General features: G+C 39.0%; 2 protein-coding genes across 2 annotated transcripts; one reads left to right on the forward strand and one right to left on the reverse strand.

Moving 5' to 3' along the window:
* The first annotated feature begins 2,308 nt into the window (after positions 1-2,308).
* LOC122008428 lies at positions 2,309-6,917 on the forward strand. The gene is made up of 5 exons (XM_042564156.1): positions 2,309-3,405; positions 3,664-4,128; positions 4,220-5,290; positions 5,629-5,785; positions 5,872-6,917. The coding sequence occupies exons 1-5, from the start codon at positions 2,329-2,331 to the stop codon at positions 6,804-6,806; spliced, it is 3,705 nt and encodes a 1,234-aa protein (XP_042420090.1). The 5' UTR covers positions 2,309-2,328; the 3' UTR covers positions 6,807-6,917.
* Positions 6,918-7,407: 490 nt separating this feature from the next.
* Positions 7,408-9,178, reverse strand: LOC122008429 (transcription factor NIGTH1-like). Its single transcript, XM_042564157.1, has 5 exons — positions 8,863-9,178; positions 8,537-8,763; positions 8,078-8,468; positions 7,921-7,997; positions 7,408-7,849 (listed from the first exon to the last, which is right to left on the reverse strand). Exons 1-5 carry the CDS (start codon positions 9,062-9,064, stop codon positions 7,625-7,627), a joined length of 1,122 nt encoding a protein of 373 aa, XP_042420091.1. The 5' UTR covers positions 9,065-9,178; the 3' UTR covers positions 7,408-7,624.
* Between the last annotated feature and the right edge of the window lie 10,697 nt (positions 9,179-19,875).

Below are 19,875 nucleotides of genomic sequence, written 5' to 3' on the forward strand. Positions count from 1 at the left end.
CCACTCGATTTGACACATGCATGCTAGCCAATGGCAGTAGAAAAGCAGAGCCTTTCCTAGTTAGTGTAGGACTGTTATTGGTTTTAGAAAGCTTATCTTTTTCAATTTTATAAAATGAGTATGTAGTGGAAAAGATAGAAATAGAAATGAAAAAGAACAAGAACTCGATCGGTTACTTGGTTCGGAGTATTTGGCGGCTTCTACTCAAAGAACCATGATCCCTCGGACTGTATCGATGGATAATCCACTATAATCCTCTTCTGGAATCGCCGAAAGAGAGAATCAAATACAATAGAAAAATGAGGACAAATATAACAAGTTACACTTTCTTTTATACAGTAATTAAGTACAAAAAAGAACTTCATTACCTAACACTTTGAAGAAGATCAGATCGAGCTCGGCGTTGGATGGGTTTTTCAGCAGTAGTTAGGCATAACAACGTCGCAACACCGCAAAAGGATGAAGTCGGAGCAGCTGAAAACTCGAAGGGTCGCGTATTGAACTTGTAAGTGAATTGTATTGTCGAACCCTTCTTTTATAGGTTGTTTAGGGCACCTCCAAGCCTCGTCCAGGGCGCCTCCAAGTGCAAACTTGATCCCAAAAACCTCGGTCATGATAAGTTCCGCAACCTTCGATTTTTATCCTCTGGAGGGTACCTTTAAAGCTCTTCCAAGGCACCTCCAACACCAGGATTAAGGCGCATCCAAAGGCATGCGAGGTGCCTCCGCACCCTCCCGTATCGAGTCTTTGACTAGCATCCGAGACGTCTCCACTCGCACAGGAGGCGCCTTCGCGCCACTGTCCAGGGAGCCTCCAATCGACCAGGAGGCGTCTTGAGCACTATTCACCAAGGTCGAATTTTCTTTTTAACTCCTATAAAAATATGTTATGTTAGTCTAAAAATAAAGTATAACCTGCAAAACGAAGTTAGAACAATAATAAAATAGCATTATTAATTAGATCCTATCTGTCCAAAATCAAGATATAATCAAGGTCTCAGTTTAGGGATCTAAAATAGACTTAAACAGGACCTGCGCCTAAAGTCCCTACTTGGGATTCGTCCTCACTAGTACACTCTCCTCGAGTGACTTACCTTACCACACAGAATCACTTGACTTTACTTCGCTCCACCAGGTCTTCTTGCTGTTAGGTCCGTAAATCCGTTAATCCAAGTGGACTTCAGTTAGATGTCAGGTCCCGCAAACCCAGTTGGACTTCCCGCCAGATATCGGATCACACCTTGACCTATCTAAAATTTTACATCAGCTATCATGTCCTCCAGACCTAGTTGGCTTTCAATCCGATGTTAGACCAGTCAAGTTATGTGCACTTAGTAGAAATATTAGATTATACAATATATCTAACTTTAATCCATTTATCATTTATCAAAATTCAGATTTGACTATTGGTACCAACTACACCAATAGTTGATTGACCCTTTGATTGAATCATGAGGGAGTGATTGGATCCTTTCCTTTTCTTTGCCATGAGAATAAGGTAACAAGCAGATCCCAAGGGAGAAATTGCCACCTAGCTAACCAAATCAAAATCTACTTTGCTAGGAATGCGAATTTGGAAACTAGCTGATGGCTGGTGTTAGATTGGAAAGAAAATTAAAACTTGCTAGCTGACTTCCAAATCTTCCTTCCCTTCCCTGTCAATGATCGGAGTATTTGTCGGAGTTGAGGAAGAAGATCAGAAAACATCTCTCCGTGAAAAACTCAACACTTCCAACCTGGATACAAGCATATAAGAAGCCCTCTTTCACAAAATGCAATATTAGTTTACTCATCCATTTTTTTAGCTTTGGAATATGAACATGATGGTGGGGCGGTGAAAAAGACTTCACTCCTGTTGAGAGTCCTTTAATTTGGTGGATCCCTTTCAATTTATACTCTTGGCTGATTATAGCCAATTTAATTCTATAAAATTTTTTTACTAGCCCCCAGGTGGATAAATTTAAAAAACATAGATAGACCACGAAAGACGGTCCAATACAACGAATGGTTCAAGCGCTAGGTACATTTATTTGTAGCATGTAAGAATCAAACTTTTATTGTTTGGGAAACTTTTCCATCGACTTAACAGTTACCATGGCACCAAGCCCCCAGGTGCGATCAATATAAGGGATTAAGGGGGTATTTTGGATATTAAATTATAAGTGGAGTGGTGGGATATTTTCGATATTAAATTATGAAGGGAGGAGCGGGTGTGATTTTGGTAATTTTGCAGGGTTCATTTAATTAATGGATTAAAATTAGCAATCTGATTTAAAAGCCGCATTTTCCCGCCTCTGCTTCACACTTCCACGCCATCCGATAGGTCTTAATGGAGAAGAGGCAGCGTTCCCCCGCCGCCTCCTCCGCCGACGAGATCCTCTCCTCCGCCACAACCCTCGCCGCCACCAAGCCCGGAAAGTCGTCCCTCAGATCCCTTATTTTCTCCCTCCCGCCCTCATCCGATGTCGTTGCCTCCCTCCCCGAAACACTCCACCTTGCCGTATCCGCCTCCCTCGATGCCTTCCGGAACTCCCTCGGTCCGTGCGGCTCTCCAGTACGCGCCTTCCGCTCACCTCCCCTGAAGCGGTCCCGCCCGTCCTCGGCAGCCCAGAAGCCAGACGAGGAAGCCGAAGGTTCTGCCGCCCCCATTTCTGACGAAACCCTAGATCAGCTCAAGAACCTCAAAGCTTACACCTTTGTCACTTTTCTATGCTTCTCCCACCCGAAGAAGCTGTTTTCCCCATCCGACCTCCTCCCTTCCGTTCGGTCCCTTCATGATTGCCTCGTGCTGTATGAGATGGACTCGGCGCTGCTCTCGCAGGTTGCCAGCCTCTGCGAGGAGTGGTGGAAATTGAAGCTTCCGGGGAGGGAGAACTTGGTCTCCCAGTCGTTGCCGTTCTTGCTATCCAGGTCGTTAACCGACTGCAAGAAAGCAGACGTCCGAAGGGTTTACTCCCTCCGGGAGGCGTTTTTGTTATTCGACTATGTGGATGAGAGTATTGAGGACCTGAAGATGCTTCTCATGCGTTGTGTCACCTCGCCGGTGTATCAGAAGATGGATGAAGGGAGGAAGTTTGTTTCTTTTGTCCTGGGATTGAATCAGCAGCTCACAAAGGAAGCTCTGGAATTGTTGAAGTCTCAGATACCATTTGGAAAGAAGTCAATGCTGGAGGCTTTTGCGGACATCCTCTTCAGGGCATGGAAAGGAAGTGAAGGTTCTTTGAGAGAGGAAATTGAGGATGGCTTCTTGCAAGGGCTGATTGAAGGGGCAATTTATGCTGGTTCTAAATTTCTTGCTGCTTCTGCCAGGAGAGTCTTAGGAGAGTTCGTCCAACAGAGAATGACTGATGGTGTGGACAAGCTCCTCCTCCGTCTTGTAGAACCAGTGCTGTTTCGATCATTGCAGGTACATTTTCCCAATTTATTAAATTCAGTGTTACTGCACATGTAAAAGGCAGAAGTATTTCTTACACTATTAGTCAATTGCATTCAAACGTGAATCAGCATTAGTATTTTGTTTCATCTTTACCAACTTATATGGGAAACTTATATTGAGGATTGGAATAAGTTATATAGCTATTTGGTTCATCTTGGGATAACTATGAAACTACTCACAAAGTGCAACCAATTTTGCTTTAAACATTGCTGATACCCAATGTGACAGGTTGCCAACTCCAATGTAAGGCAGAATGCATTGCATCTACTATTGGATATGTTCCCACTTGAAGATCGAGATATGACAAAGGAGGTTAAAGAAAGTTTACAACAGAAACAATTCCTGTTGTTGGAGAAATTGCTTCTTGATGACTGTCCTGAAGTGAGGTTAGTTGCTGTTGAAGGTTCATGTCGCATTCTTCACTTATTCTGGGAAGTCATTCCAACGTCTACTATCACAAAGTTTCTGGCAAAAATTGTTGATACCATGTCACACAACATCTCTAATGAAGTGAGAATTTCAACAATTAATGGCATTATCTATTTGCTTGACAACCCACAAAGTCATGAAATAATGAAAGTTCTCCTTCCAAAGTTGGGTTTCCTATTCTTTGATCCTGTTCTTTCCGTTCGAGTTTCTGTTGTTGATCTTCTTCTAGCTGTTCGTGATGTTCACACTTTCCAATTTAATAAGGTAAGCTCACCTTATGTGAAGTTAATCACTGTACTCTGACGTGTGTTTTAACTTAAAAAATGTCCTTGAGGGGTTATATTCTGTTTCTCAGGTGGTTGCTTTGGATGACCTGTTGTCCTCCTTGGCAAATGATCACCCACGAGTTGCTCAAAAAATTACAAACTTGCTAATTCCTTGTTACTTCCCGTCAAAATTAACTATAAAGGAGGCATGCAGTCGTTTTGTTGCACTTATTAAGCGGTCTCCCGATGCCGGGGCAAGGTTTTGTGAATTTGCTTTTTCTGAGGGATCCTCTTCAAGGTCACTTATGGAACTTGCCAAGTTTTGCATCAGTTTGGCTCTTTCACGTAAGGGTCTAGACAGGGAGAAGACTGATGGTTTGCTTATTTCATCGTCCAATATATGCCAAGGCCTAGCAAATGAGTCATCAGTAAAACCAGTTCTCACTGAGTTGCTTTCAGCTGAGAGATTGAAACACATGCTAACTGCAGCAAGCTCTGAACGTGCCCAAACAGCCATCTTAAGCATGGCTTCTCTTGTATCCTCTGAAAATGTAGTTTTTTTAAAGGATTATTGTTTGGCTATCTTAAGAAACTCAGATTTTCTATCTGATAATGTGGAAAAACAAGAAGTCGTCAAGGCAGCACAAAAGTTGATAATTTCTGGTGGTGGATTTGATGAGATGTTTGAACACTTAGCAAATGTATTACGAGAACTTGCATCTACTTTGTGCATCAGATTTGGACTGGGATCAACACAGGAGATCTTGCAGACTTCAAAAAGGAAAAAAGTGAAGTTACCCATGAAAACTTCAAGAAGGGTAAATCAAGTGACTGGAAAAGTATCACAAAATTGTGGGATAGGCAGTGATGATAAGGATTTTATTATTGCTGGATCGGCATCATGGCAAGTGAAATATTTGCTTACAACAGAATCAACAAGAACTTCTGCATTAAATTCTCCCTTTTCAGGAACGATATTTTCTGCACTAAGTGTTATTTCAGAGTTGTGCATTCAACAGTGCCTTAAGTTGAATCACTTAGAGATCGAACCTATTGTAGCCTACACAACATTTGCAATATTCATGTCTCTTCATAATACTTCTGAAAATGCCGATGGTATCAAGGATAATGATTTACATCAAGCAAGCTCATCCCTTGAGGTAAGGTTTTTTTCCCACCTTTATTTACTACAGAAAATCTGGTTATGAGAATTTTCACCTCCTTTACTTTCAATTGTGCTTTACATAGGCCTAGCCTAGTCTTATCTTAGTCATATATTGTTAAATCGTTATCAAGATTGAACTAAGTTCTAGCTCGATGTGATTCTTGGCTTATTCTTGGCTTCTTTATGTTCCGAAACTAAGTTAAGTTATTCTATCCTGACAGGCTTGTCATTTACATGGCTAAACAAGCTCTAGCTTAAAATATATCTAAAATTATCTATTATGGTAAATGGTTTAATAAATTTGTAGTGTTGTTAATAAGATATTTTTGGCAGGTGACTTTTGATGGTGCTTTGAATCACATAATCAATTGTGTTGATAGACTCTACTTGGATTCTGTTTCTGGAAAACCTAGACAAGAAGTCGAGAGAGCACAATCCCAAAAAAGCAAGTGTATTGAAGTTCCAGAAGGAACCTCAAATCCAACTGAAGGTAGTTAGAATCTACTCTTGATCTCCATAATAACTAGACTAATACAGTTTGAGAGACTAAATTTAAACCTTATTTTTCACATGTAGGTTACCAATCTTTTCATGTTAAAAGGATACAGATTTTGGTGAAGTTGTATACGGCGGTTATGAAATTTGTTGTTGATGCTGTAACAACAAGGCTCCCCAATCAAACCCTACAAAGGTGCTTGAAGTTTGCATCAGATCATATTCACCACATTGTCTCGGCTTTAAGAGGTCACAAATATCAAAAACTATCGAACAAGGACGAAGTTACCATGAATAATATCCAGGAGGAGGTTTTGAAGGATATTTCAATACATTTAAAGAGCTCATTTTCGTATGCAGCTAAATTACTTCATGAGTTCCTAAAGAACACAAATGAGGGCTCAGGAGCATCACCGGAGGCCTTCTATCTTGCAAATGATCTTCTAGATCTAATTGCTTCGACCGGGTCATCTCTTGGAAGTCGACATGATTCCAATATTGTTTCAATCGCCAAGCCATGGTTGCCTACTATCATACTAGGTTTGGGCTGCAACCACTTGATGATGCCAGATAAGAAATGCACCTTGAATCTGGCCGATCTTCTCGGTGCCAACTTTCCGATATGGCTTTCTGATCTAGGCGATACTGAATTCCAGATAGAGAGCCAGACTCCTAAATCGAAGTCTTCTGCATTTGAAAGTCTAATCGAGTTGATGCTCGTCCTGCTAAAGAAAGGAAGCCACAGAATTTTGGATGCCACCTGCGGTGTCATCTTGGGAGCTGTCGAGGTCATGCTCAAAAATGCCAACTTCAGCTTGGTTTTAGGACTGATCCGTTTCGTATGCTTCAAAATGTTCGAAAACAAATCTGTGCCTTCAGAAAGACTTCAGGTAACAAATAGCTACTTAAGAAAGGTCCATCAATTGATAGCAAAGGAACTCGAAGAGCATCAGGAAGGCGAAGATGAAAGGCATCACTTAGTAAGTGCCCTGAAATTCATTGAATCAATTTTATGATGAGACTAATTTTACTAGTTGAGTGCATTAAAGAGTAGGATTTTGGAGTCCAAACATATAGCCGTCATATCGTTGTGTTCTATAAAAATCTAGGCTTCTTCTGGCATCTAATGGCCATTTTAGTCTGTAAGGTTGACAAAAACCACTAAGCTTATTTATTATCAATAGCGATGAATTCGGGTACCTATTCATATCGAGAGGCCACTACGATGATGTGATGGAGACGAGAGAGGTCACGTGGCCTCCCCAAGACTTGGTCAACAATGAATCCATGTCAGCTCTCTCGAGAAAGTCCAAGTCCAAATCGGACTCGGACTGAGCTTGACTTGACGATCCGACGGAAGCCGTCCCAACAACAACCGACTTAACTTGTGCCTAATCTTCCAAAAGAGCTCGGCAGCGGACATTTCAAGAAGTCCACCCATCCCTTGATCTTGGATCGGATCATATGACTCCCAATTTTGCGAAATTAGATGACCACTATTACAATTCTACAATGGATAGTGGCTTAAGCTCAAACAAAAAACTGAGATGAGAAAGAATAGAGAAGAAAGAAAAAGCCTGTTGAAGCAAATCTCAACTCCATTTTTGTTCTAGTTGATTAGTTCAGGAACTGAGAAAACTCTTTTTATTCCAAATCCATCAGATGTTTTGTTCACGCAAACACAAAATTTTGGGGGGAAAATTTGATCTCTCTTGTCCCCGGAAAAACGAATAACACTGCCCCAACCTCGACAAAACTATCGATATCTACACCGGGGAGTCTTGAGTCAGTCTCATGGTAATACAATACCGATCATCTCAAATTATCTCATGCTTCAGGATCTCCAGTTGAAGCTTTCAGACTTTCCATCATCTTCCTCGCAGCTACTTCCGGCGGTTGCGGAGATCGCTAAGTTGGAGACGACGAACTGAAGAGGGCTTTGCGGTGAATTGGAGGAAGTGTAGTTCTCGGGAGGCATCCATAGGCCTCCTAAGGCCATGACCGGTCTGTTAGTGACTGATGAGCCATTGGGCATCTTTTTCGTGTGTAATCTGTATTTCTGAGAAGGAGAAGGAAGAAGATGAGCGAATTCGGAAGAGTGAGGAGATCGATATGGAAGATTGAAGGTACCTGCAGGTGGGATTTTACTTCGTCGTTGGTGAGGCCGTCCACCTTCATCAGTTCTCTGATCTGCTTTGGAGTTGCCACTGCGGGATGAACAATTGAAATAAGGACGAAATTTGATTGATTTGTGGTGGGGAGTTTCGTAGATTATTATTATCCAGACCTTGAGCGCCGCCGAGTTGCTGGAGAGCGAGGACAAAGCGGCGGTGAAGCTCCGGCGACCAGCATCGCCTCGCCTTCCTCAGCGGCTGCTCCTGCAGCTGCAAGCTAAGGTGGGGGCCGCCCGTTGCCGGGGGAGGACCTCGGCCGACGCGCTTGGCGGCGACACCGATGTCGGAGTGGTGGTCGCCGGGCATGATGGAAATAGGGAAAGCAGCAGGATCGACGTCGGGCGACCGCATAGGTAGATCAGGTAGCATCGCTGCGGGCTTCGCCGCCTCCTTTGGCGGCGAAACGCCGGCCTTGAAGGGCGAGAATCCGTAGCCGATGCCCTGGCTTCTGGCTTCCAAGTAAACCTCGTGCTCGTCCTCAGCGCGATCTGGCACTCCACTTTTCTGCCACAGAGATCAAAATAAAATCAACAATCGGACAAAAATGGCGATCGAAAACCCCTACTCTGTACCTCATCTGTGATGGTGTTGCCGTCGCCGTCATCATTGCCCTTACCATCGCTGGAATTGCTCCAGAGCTGGGCGGTGCTCATCCAGTGCTTCTTATCCTTGCAATCTGCTTCCAGATTCACTCCGCCCTCCTCTTCGCACTTCCTCCCGATCGGTATGAATTCCTTGAAGCTGTGCGCGAATCGCTCCCCCTGGAATCGATCGAGCTCCTTCTTAAGCATCTCAATCACTAAACCAAAGAGAAAAAGAAATCCAAATTTTAGAAAGAAACCAGCAATCGATCAAGCATGAAAAAAATTCAAATCAAAAAGGGGGAAAAAATAAGCACCGTCGGTGAGGAGGAGCATGCACAAGGGGAGCTCGCGCTTGAACGCTTCGATCTTTTTCCTCTCCTCCTCGAGGCTCCTGACGGACTCCTCTAGCTTGGCTACGCCGCCGTCGGCGGTGGCCTCCTTGAAGAAGCCGCCGACGGTCCTGGCTGTTAAGAGGTTGAGGTCGAAACCGATCTCCGTCTCTACCGCCGACCCCATCTCGCTCCTCTAGTTCCCTCCGCCGCTCTGGTGTTCCACAGTGAAGGACGAGGATGGCAGCGACAGTGGCCGGAGAGAGCGGCCGACGTCGGTTTTATACACGCAGCGAGAGAGAGAGAGAAGGGCAAAATGGACCGTTAAAATAAGGTATCGGATGCGACGAGGCGTCGCGGACGTAACGTGTTACATTGGAGCGAGATGCTCGGAAACGAAACCGGTACCGGTACCGGCGCCGACACGTAACGCACCGGTCCGATTTGAGTCGTCCACATGGATTATTATCCTTTATATTGTTATAATGAATTGTAAATAAAAAAAAAAAGCTCACTAAATTTCTCTAATTTTAATAATACTTATATCAAGTGATGTGGTGGATATCATTGTTCTCCACGTGTACGAGCCCAGGGTTGTGCTGAGCTTTAAATCAAAGTCAAACTGCAAGTCAAACCTATCCTAGCCGAAATCAAAGTCCGGTCAAAAGTAAGTTCCAGTTTAACCGGAGATACTTGAGCTTCTATTTTCTTTAATAGAAATATCAAGAAAATACATTATTTTATTATTTTATTTAATTTTCTCTCTTAAATAATCTTATGACACTTTCATCATCGATCAGAATGTGAGTTTTATATACTAATTTTCATAAATTCTACATAATAAAAAGTAACCTCAGTATAAAAACAAATTGATACAGATTTAGGGTTAATTGGTTCGACGATTGAGCTTCCAACTTACTCTTTGTAGACGATTGAGTTTGGATGTAGCAACTCGGGTGACCAAGATTAGAGAAACATCCAGAGTAGAAAAAACAATTTCTGAATGATAGTCTCCATTCAAATGGTGGAGAACAAAGCAATAGCCTTTTTAACCCTCGAAACTTAGTGCTAAATCACTTTTAACAAAGTTTGGAATTTATTCTCTTTGAATTCCACAACCATTTTCATATTTATATATATAATATTTTGTACTTTCTACTCATATCACAATAATATAATTAAAATAAATTTTATAAAATTAAATAATGGACCATTAAATAACATATAATTACTTTCCTAACTCAACAAGACCATCAATTACATCATTAAGATGATTTTGATTCATGGGATAGGATTAAACTAATAAATTATTAAATAACTATGCTTAAAGAATAAATTAATAAAAATATAGAATAGGATATTAATTCTTAGTTCGATTTGTATAGTTTAGGCTCATCCAAATTGATTGTCTTACCCAATTGACTTATGCCAACTAATACAATTAAATCAATCTACTGAGTTTGCTTAACATACTAGTATTAATCTTATCCAATAGGTTGGATCAACTCATTTAGCTGAGCTTGGCTATCATTCAAATTAGTTTATAAAAATGACAGTTCAGTGTACAAAGTTTCTATCAATACGGAATTCTAGTTGAGCTTCACTTATTCTACCAGAGATTGTTTTCAAGACTCGAATCCGTAATTTTTAAATCACACAATAGCAATTTTACCCCACTTTTCAAATTAGATTATGAAAAACACAAATTCATAAGAAATACTATTTTGAATCCATTTCTATAGCTATAGACAATCAAATTCGATTAAAATTTATAAAGAATAGAATCGTTATTCCTTCAACCAAAAACACCAGTAGCTTCTATAACATGGCTCATTCCTCTTAGGGTTTGGGGCATGTATTCTATGTGCTTTGCATGCCTAGCTTTAGCAACCGAGCTAGGGTAGCAAGGAAAAAGCTTTTTAGTCGGGACGCTAAATAATTGAGCTTGGATATGATGAACGTCGTTAATATGGACAAGGCGGGCATGGTGCATGTACACACAAGCATACTTGGAGCTCGACTATTATTTAACATTTCTAAGTTAGTCGCGAACAATTCAAGATCCCTCTTGTCTAACTTTTAACACTTACCTTTAGTGTGTGACAAGTGAGTGGCGAAGCTTCTTTGTGACACCATCTTGCTATTTCAATCTAACTTTTTTCCCCCAACTTTTTAGCGAAAAAGAGGCATGAGTGAGCATGGTGGGGGACAATACATTGTTCTTGTGCAACAACACGAGAACGAGAGATTTGGTGTTTAACCCAATTGAAGGGTGTTGGTAGCAACTTTAAAAAAGAACCGCAACAAGTTTAAGACTCATATCGATAAAAAAAAAAAAATTAAAAAAAACTTCTGGTGGATTTGAGCCAAGTCGAAAAGGTGGCTCAATTAGCAAAAAGGCGAAATGATTTTATCCTAAAGGATAAGGAAGAATCTTGTAAAACCATGAATATATTTCAGGGATGGTAATTTCTGATGTGATGTAAAACATACGGGTTGAATTGAAAAAAATTAGAGTAAGATCAAGTCTTATTAGATTTAGATTGAATTTAAGTTTGATTGATATGATTAATAAATAAATAAGTTAAATTCAGGTCAATTTAATTTATGAACTTGTTTGTAAATATTTTTGGATCAAATTCGTATCGAATTCTGATTGAGTTTGGTTAAAATAAGTATATTTTTATAAAATAAATCTTTTCAGGTTCATGTTCAGGTTGAGTTTGGATTAAAATAAATATATTTTTATAAATGAGTCATTCCGGGTCAGGTCGGGTTGGGTCGGATCAGGTCAAATTCGGATTGGATTATGATTATAGGTCATTTCAGGACTGATTCGGATCAAATACAGATAAATAGATTGACTTCGAGTTGAATAATTTGATCTGAAATATTAATAAAGTTGTATTTAGATTTTGATGTTCCAACCCATCAATCTACAAATCCAAACCTAAAAATCTAAATCTGATCCGAATTGTCACTCCTATATTTATGGCCCCATCTAAAAAGGAAGAGAATAATTACTCATTACAAGGTTTGAAACTTAACAATGGAAACCAAGAAATTATACGAAAATGTCTTATAAAGCATGTTCAATAGCTAGGAGAAGAAAAGCAATCATATTGACTCTTACGCTTCATTAAAATTATCAAATTAGTATCATTCTATGAGAAGAAGAGTTTTAGGATAATAATAAAATTATTATCATGTGATTTTATATCACACAAATAACTTTTTGCAATACAAGATCAAACGGTACAGAATAAACTCAATATGATCTCCTGACCCTTTCAATAGAAATTGTATAGCAAAGAAATTAGCAATTAAAAATGAAATAGTATTAGTCTCTGATGATTTAAAATTTTTGTTAAGAATATTTTAAAGAAAAATAGTAAATAAATTCAACAATTTATTTTAATTTTTTTACCGTGAAGTGAAGTGAGGTGGTGGAAGCGTGGTGGAGCAGCCACATGTTGCTGTCGCCTGTCGGGGCTGGTACATGGTGGAGGATGACGTGGCGCACTCGCCCCGGTTCGCCGCATACAACAAAACCACACGCATACCTAATTCAAGTCGAGGGCAATGCACGCATAAATTAATTAAATTAAGGCCAACAAAAATGGATCAAAATCTTCCAAATTAGTACAAAACGTATAAAACATTTATAAGTTGTATCCAAAAAAGAATAATAATCACTTGAAAGAAGTTTAAATTAATAATTCGAAGAAGAAGAAAAATGAACTACGAATACTAGTAATATTCGCACGAGTATCATGATGTGATAGATGAAATGGACCAAGGAATAATTTCACATGCAAATGCATCATCAACAAACTAATTCTTATCGAAAAACTTAATCATGGTCCATAATAAGACATGTTATCAATAGATTCTAAGGCAAGGTGAAGGCATTGTGGGCGAGCGAAAGGTATTTCCATGTTCAATGTTACCGTCTCAACTCGGTCGGGTGAGATAAGTTATACTACTAAGAGTGTGAAAATGGACATTAGTTCGAGTGCGATGCAATCATTCTCGACATCAACTTTAGCGGCCAGGCCTTTGAAGTGGGAACAACAGGAGTTGGGCATCCAAAGCATTCAACTATTTACACCAAAAGCTTTAAAACCAAAAAAAAAAAAAAAGTTAAATGAATTTGCATTCACATATGCCTTACAGGGGACCAAAGAATCAATCAATGGCAGCACTAGAATCCATACTTGTCCTTCGCTGACTAAAAGAATCCAAAACCTCTCTTTCAACCAGAATATTGAGAGAATTATCACTTTGAAGAAGTAAAGAGTTAAGATATCATATGCAAAACTATAAACTGATTTTCTTCTTCTTCTTCGTGTTTTTTATGGTTAGTGTGAAAATGTGGACTGTCCATCTTTTTCATGTGTATGGTCACTGAGATTTCACTCTCGCCTGCTTGCGCTGTATCGCTTTCCTCCGAGTCGACATCCGCCTTTGACAGTGTCGTCCATGGATTCCCGGCTGTTAGTGCTGCAAGCATATTTGTGAGCAGTGTTATCAGCAATAAATTCAAAGACTCATGAAAAGTTACATGATGCAAGTTGCTGAAATAGTCTAGTTGTTCATTGCACTAAGTTGGCACTTTTAGGGGGTTGGATAATTTTGCCGGTTCGATTCAGTTCAGAGAAATCTAGATACTGAAATTGGTAAAACAGGATCGATCGTAGTAAAATGAGACATCACTGAGATCAGATCATCTGGCTTACATAAACTCTCTATACAGCAAAGACAGCTAGCTCTCGATTGAATCGACTGGACGAGTCTCATTTTCTTTCGGGGGGAAAGCTGCCCTAAGACTAAGCTATTTGACTTGTGAAGCATTGCTTAGCTTTTGGGGAAAGCAAAGATCAATCAATTGTATGAGCTAGGAACCATGTCCTCTGAACCTTATCCACAATCCAGTTTTCTTTTTGACTTGCTTTTCCATTGTGGTTTCAGGAATCCTACAACACCTCAACTTCACCATTCATCACCTCAATTCTTTTCACCACTAGGACCTCCTGAGTCTTAGATAAGGATCTATTGTATGCAGTCTTACTCTACATTATAATAAATTGTTTTCATGACTTGATTGAATATGTTATCTTCAAGTCACGTGGCAACAACTTCATCCAATTTCTATATTTTATGCACAGAAGGAATATATAGATAGAGCTTTCGTATCTTGATATGCAATAGTGAAGTTTACCAACCTAATTAGACAGTCATAGAGAGGGCTTAGTGACTATGTCTCCATCAAACAAAGGTGTTGATTCCATGCATGACCCACTTCACGTGGAATGGAATCTACATGTTCCCCTCCCATCAAAATCATTCCATGGCAAGCTAAAAGATAAGAAACAATCACATTGCAACTCACACTTTGTCCGGATTCTAGCTATTTCATCCCCACCGAGATCCCATATATCTATTCCAACATCTGAAAAAGAAAGAAAGAAAGCAAGAAAGAATATTGAGCCCTGGAGGCTTTAGTTTTACCTACGGTGAAACTAAAGCCTCAACGACACGTTTTCGGGTCGGGTATGTCGTGTCGATGTAAGAAAAAGGGACAAAAGTCAGAGGGAATCTAAAGCTAAAATCCATGGAAGTATGCCGTTTATATCACATTGCTAGTTTACATCATGCATCAGGTGCCTATTGAATCACTGCCCAATATCTAGAGAAGGATTTTGGACTAGGCAAACAAAAATTTCTAAAGAGAGAAAATAGAATCCAGCTTAAATACTCATCTATCATATTTTGCTAGGTTTGAGTAAAAATAAAAGAAGATTGAGTCAGGATCATATCGGGGTTCGGTAAATAAGTATTTATTCATGTTTGGGCAGTAGCAAAATGGACACCCATACAAACAAACACACAGAGAGAAAGAAATGGCTTATCAGCTCAGAAAGCCTACTCTCTAATGGACTTGAGACTATCATCTCCAAGCATTGTTCAGGTTTTAAGTGTCCATACTGTTTTTCACTCGATGAAGCATTTTCTAAGGTTGTGTGTAAGAGTTATGTGTGCAATTCATCAAGGAATTCTCAAGCAGATACTTGACAATAGAATCCATATTGGTATAGCAGGACATTTGGGGAGTTGCAGGTCACAGTAGCCTCTATTCTACAAACCAAATGCATCAACAAAGCAAAAGGGAATGTAAATAAAGTAGTTATCTTCTACAATTGTAAACATGGAATGTTGATTCAACTTATCAAACAGAACCATACAAAACTCCTCTCCAAATCAGTGCGACTCTATGCAAGCATAATTCATATCAGGCAATGAACAGGTCAAAAAACTGACAATCAAATAAAATTAAGTTGTTTGTCAAATTAAATTAAGTTGCAAAGTCCACAAAGAGTATTTCAATGTGTTTGTCAAATAAAACTAAGTTGTTTTCAAGTCAAAAACACTGATCTAAACAAATTTCAACCACAAATATTACAACAAGCAACTTGTTCCAAAACTTAAACTCTCGATTAAGTAGGGTGGTAAATCAACCGAGTCAAGTTTGATAGTTTTCTTTATGAATACTAATTAACAAGCTCACTAGAACATTATGTTGAGTCAAGTATTGATCTTGAACATTATGTTGATTCACAACCTCAATTACAAGGAAAAGTTTACAGAGTTGGAAAGGATGAATGGGAATATGGCATGATCACATTCAACATACAGTGGTGGTAAAAGAGTTTATCCACTTGGGAAAAAAAAATTGAGAGTAATGTAGCATTAAGAATGTGTCTAATGGTTCTACATAACAGTACACTACAAGAAATGTTCTAGCTAGTAACAAAATGTCATTAAATGTTTTCGTGACAACAATTTGATATTGTACACGATCAGCCTAAATCCTGTACTTAAAATTGTTAACGATAGTATTAATTGGTTCGTCAATAAAAGTATAACATTAGTGATAACCATTCAACAAGAACATTTTCATTGGTTAATAACTATACCACTTCTAAATGCATTCCATTGCACCATATGAAGTAAAAAATGATTTACTTAATCAAATAAATTTAAAACTTGATGTCAAACCTCAGTTGTTCCTTGACCTTGAACCAAAGCTGAGATAAGATAAATCTGATTGGCATCTTCCTATGGAAAACAAACTAAACTTGGCTCATCTCCTATATATTAATACTTAAAATCAATGCAAACAAATCTGATAGGTATCATATCATGTCGATAAACTAACCTTATCCTTAGTTACTATGGCAATCAATTTTTAACACTCGTGTACTTAGCAAAACTCAATCCACTCAAACTACATAGACAAGTATTCACTTCAATGAATTTGTTTGAAAGTAAAAGTTTGAAATGTTAACCTCTACCCTCCTCACACATGAGATCAGCAATAACCTATTGGGGTTGTAAGGTTGCAAACAAAATCCCACATTGAAAATACATGAAAAAGATTATGGGATTATAAGGGAAAGATACCTCCATTGGTATGAGACATTTTGGGAAAGCCCAAAAATAAAACCATGAGCGCTTAGACTCAAAGTGGACAATATCATACTATTATGGAAATATGTGAATATCCTTTTGATCATAATAAATACTATCAAAGTCATGGTCCAGATCAAATGTTATGTGGAGTGACCTTGAACGAAGTTGTGGGGAGGCCTAAAGTAGGTTAAGGTGATTGGATGCTTGCGGAGAGGCACGGAACAAGTCAGAGTGATCGGATTCTCATGGGGAGGCCTAAAGTAGGTCAATGTAACCGGATATTTGCGAGGAAGCCCGGAGCCAGTCAAGAGTGATCGGATGCTTGTGAGAAGACCTAGAGTAGGTCAGGATGACCGGATACTTGTGGGGAGACCTGGACCATGAGAATAATCATGGTCCTTCATTTGAGAGGAGAATTGTTCGGGATACAATCAAAGTCTCATGTTGGAAAGATATGGAAAAGATAATGGTTTAAAAGGAGATAAGATATCTCCATTGGTATGGGACCTTTTGGATAGAGACCAAAAATAAAACCATGAGGATTTAGGCCCAAAGTGGACAATATCATACCATTGTGGATATATGTGAATTCCTTTTGGTCCTAACATAACCAAGAATAACAATAAGAAATTGTATCCACATAATACCTCCGGTTATTGACTTAGTAGATCTATTAATGCAACAACTAGACAGGAAAAATGAATGATCAGTACCTATAGAAGGACTCCCGATAGGAACTCACGTCCTATCTCATGGGAAAATAGAGAAAAGGGGTGAAAGAAAGGGGGGAATGATCACTTCGAGAAAATCGACCTCTAATAATGATCACTTCGAGCGGATTTGTTGATGCAAGAAGCACCAGCTAATCGAACCGAAGTTTTGATAATGGTAAAAAGTTTAAAGTTAAGGGTTATTATGGTTCTAATAAGTTTGACAGTGTGCAAAAAATTCCTAAGTGAGTTTAGGCAAGGTAAAAATCCTAGTGAATACTAGACAGGTGGAAAGTCCTAATTGCAACTAGGCAAGGAAGTTCTAGTCCAAGGAACTAGATGGAAGTCTTAGCAGGTCGAGGACATCAGGTGAAAAATCCTACAAGTCGAGGATAGTAGGTGAGAGTCCTGGAGGTTACGGACACCATGCGGAAAATTGGACGGGTCGGGAATCGAACGTCCAACGAAAAGTCCTGAAGTCTCGAATGCTGAGTAAAAGTCCAAATGGTATGGAGGACTGGTTTGGCATCAAGTAAACTCTTGATAGAAGTATGTGAGGATATGTTTCCCGTTGAGGAAACAGTAGACATCAGTTAGACTTAGGATTTCGTTGAAATCTGAAAGTCAGAACCGGATAGTCCTAAGACTGTCAAATTCATTCAAAATGATATATTTTGCTTGTTATGTTAACTCTGTGGTGCAAGATATCGAAGCTAGAAGATTGGCTAGAAAATGGGCATCCAGACTCCTGGACTGGTCCAGGCGCTCGGACTAGGCTACACCCAAGTTGAGGTAGCGCTCACTGATTGGCTGACACACATCACAGTCCAAGCATCTAGACAGGTCCCGGAGATGGATAAACTTTGGTGGATAGAGCTTCGTTGAAACCACGTCACGTTAGCTTGATGGGGGTGCCTGGGACTGGTCCAGGCACCCGGACAAGGCTATAAAAGGAGGGTTCGAACAACACCTCAAACACAACTTTTGATACGACTTCCATGCTTACATGCCGTTCCGAAAAGCTCTCCACAATACTTGAACACTGATCCGACGACAAATGGCAAAGCTTCTATTCTTTTTGAGTTATCGGTAAAATTGTCTCTTTACTACTAATTGCATTTCATTACGTGTAATTGAAGTTTCTTTGCTATTATTGAATTGCTAGTGAATTGCCTAACAAAAGTGATCGTCAATCGGGGGTCTTGGAATATGAGTCACCACAGACTTTAAACTAAGTAAAACAAAAAAATGTTAGTATTGTCTTCTTTGTTCTCCGCTTAACTTTTTCTTTCCGCTGTGATTCCTCGATAGTTTTAACAAAAAGCGTGAAAAAATCACAACTGTTATTCAACCCCCCCCCCCCTAGCACTTTCAATCCTACAGGATCAAACTCTAATAACCACAGTAATTGATTATTTAATTAAATAACTTTATTGCTTGTCCTATATATATATATATATATATAACCATACAATAATACCAAATTAATATAAAAATTATTAATAAGACTAATAACTTATTCAAAGGATAAATATTAATAAATCTAATGACTATCTAAATTAATAACAAATCTAATAGCATATTCTAAAGGATAATATTTTAAAGGGGTTATTTGAATAAGTCTATTTAGGGATCGTATCATTCCACCGTCCTTTAAAACAACCTTGTCTTCAAGGTTGATATTTTTATTCTTCCTTTTCTTTTGACGATTTGCCAATACTTTCTTTTTCTTCGTATAGTTTTTCATCAAACCCTCATCAAGTTATGATGAAATAATACTCCATGATTTGTCGGATGTTGTTAGCGATGACAAGACATTATTGCTTTGTAAACTTGAATGGTGGAAGTAGAGATTGGTGTAGATCCAATGACTTCAATAATAGGTGTCACAAAATTTATCTCCTCAAGTATATTGTTTGCATCACTATCTTATTGTTGGTCAAGGAATCCTTTTACCTTTATTGTTTATGAATGTTGTAGCCCTTCTAAGGCATGAATTGATTTTGTGATATTGATATCTTGTATTTCATTAGCACTTTCTTGTATTTCTTCTTCATTGATATCATCTTTTTCCTTTGAATCTTCTATTGGTTGGTCCATTAATATTCTCTTTTGTGTACATTGATTACTTCAATGCCACTTATTATCTCTTCGCTCTTCCTTATTGACTTTCTCTTCTTACAATTGTGCAAAAGACAATGCAACTTTTACGGTGCGAGGATGGTACGTCTTCACCTCTTTTTGGATGTTAAGATGAAGTCCTTCAATAAAAGTATCCAATAATTTTCGTTCTACCAATCACGAGTTTAGTTAAAGAGTCGAAGAAAGCGACTATGATATTCTACTACGTTGTGATCCGTTGAATTTTGGATAATTCCTCATCTCCATTATCATACTTTTGAGATGTGAAACGAGGAAGAAGATCACCTACAAACTCCTCCCATATTGCAGATCCACGTATGACATGATATAAATAATTGATACCATCGGAGAGCCTCTCCATCCATATGTAAATAAGTTATTCCCACCTTCAAATCATTTGATGTGGTGTGTAGGAGAAAATATCTTTCTGCTTTTGAAATAAATCCAATAAGATCTCTAGCTACTTGGCCAATAAGGGAATTCATCTTCATGGAATCTCTAATTTGTCATAATATGAAATTAACATGATACCCAGTCGATAGGAGTCCGCGTTTTATCTTGTGAGGAAATAGAGAAAAGGAGTGAAAGAAATGGGATGAGATGATCACTTCAAAGGGATCGATCTCCAATAATGATCACTTTAAGCATGGTTCATCGGAATGGACGTGGAACG

Source organism: Zingiber officinale, chromosome 8A (genome assembly GCF_018446385.1).
Source record: "Zingiber officinale cultivar Zhangliang chromosome 8A, Zo_v1.1, whole genome shotgun sequence".
NCBI classification, from domain to species: domain Eukaryota; kingdom Viridiplantae; phylum Streptophyta; class Magnoliopsida; order Zingiberales; family Zingiberaceae; genus Zingiber; species Zingiber officinale.

Bases quoted from the DNA above. Each gene is read 5' to 3' on its own strand.
- LOC122008428 (XM_042564156.1), top strand. From the start codon at position 2,329: ATGGAGAAGAGGCAGCGTTCCCCCGCCGCCTCCTCCGCCGACGAGATC. The intron at 3,406-3,663 runs GTACATTTTCCC...CCAATGTGACAG, and splicing joins TGCTGTTTCGATCATTGCAG to GTTGCCAACTCCAATGTAAG. The intron at 5,291-5,628 runs GTAAGGTTTTTT...TATTTTTGGCAG, and splicing joins AAGCAAGCTCATCCCTTGAG to GTGACTTTTGATGGTGCTTT.
- LOC122008429 (XM_042564157.1), bottom strand. From the start codon at position 9,064: ATGGGGTCGGCGGTAGAGACGGAGATCGGTTTCGACCTCAACCTCTTA. The intron at 8,469-8,536 runs GTACAGAGTAGG...TCTCTGTGGCAG, and splicing joins GCAACACCATCACAGATGAG to AAAAGTGGAGTGCCAGATCG. The intron at 7,850-7,920 runs GTACCTTCAATC...TCTCCTTCTCAG, and splicing joins AAGTAAAATCCCACCTGCAG to AAATACAGATTACACACGAA.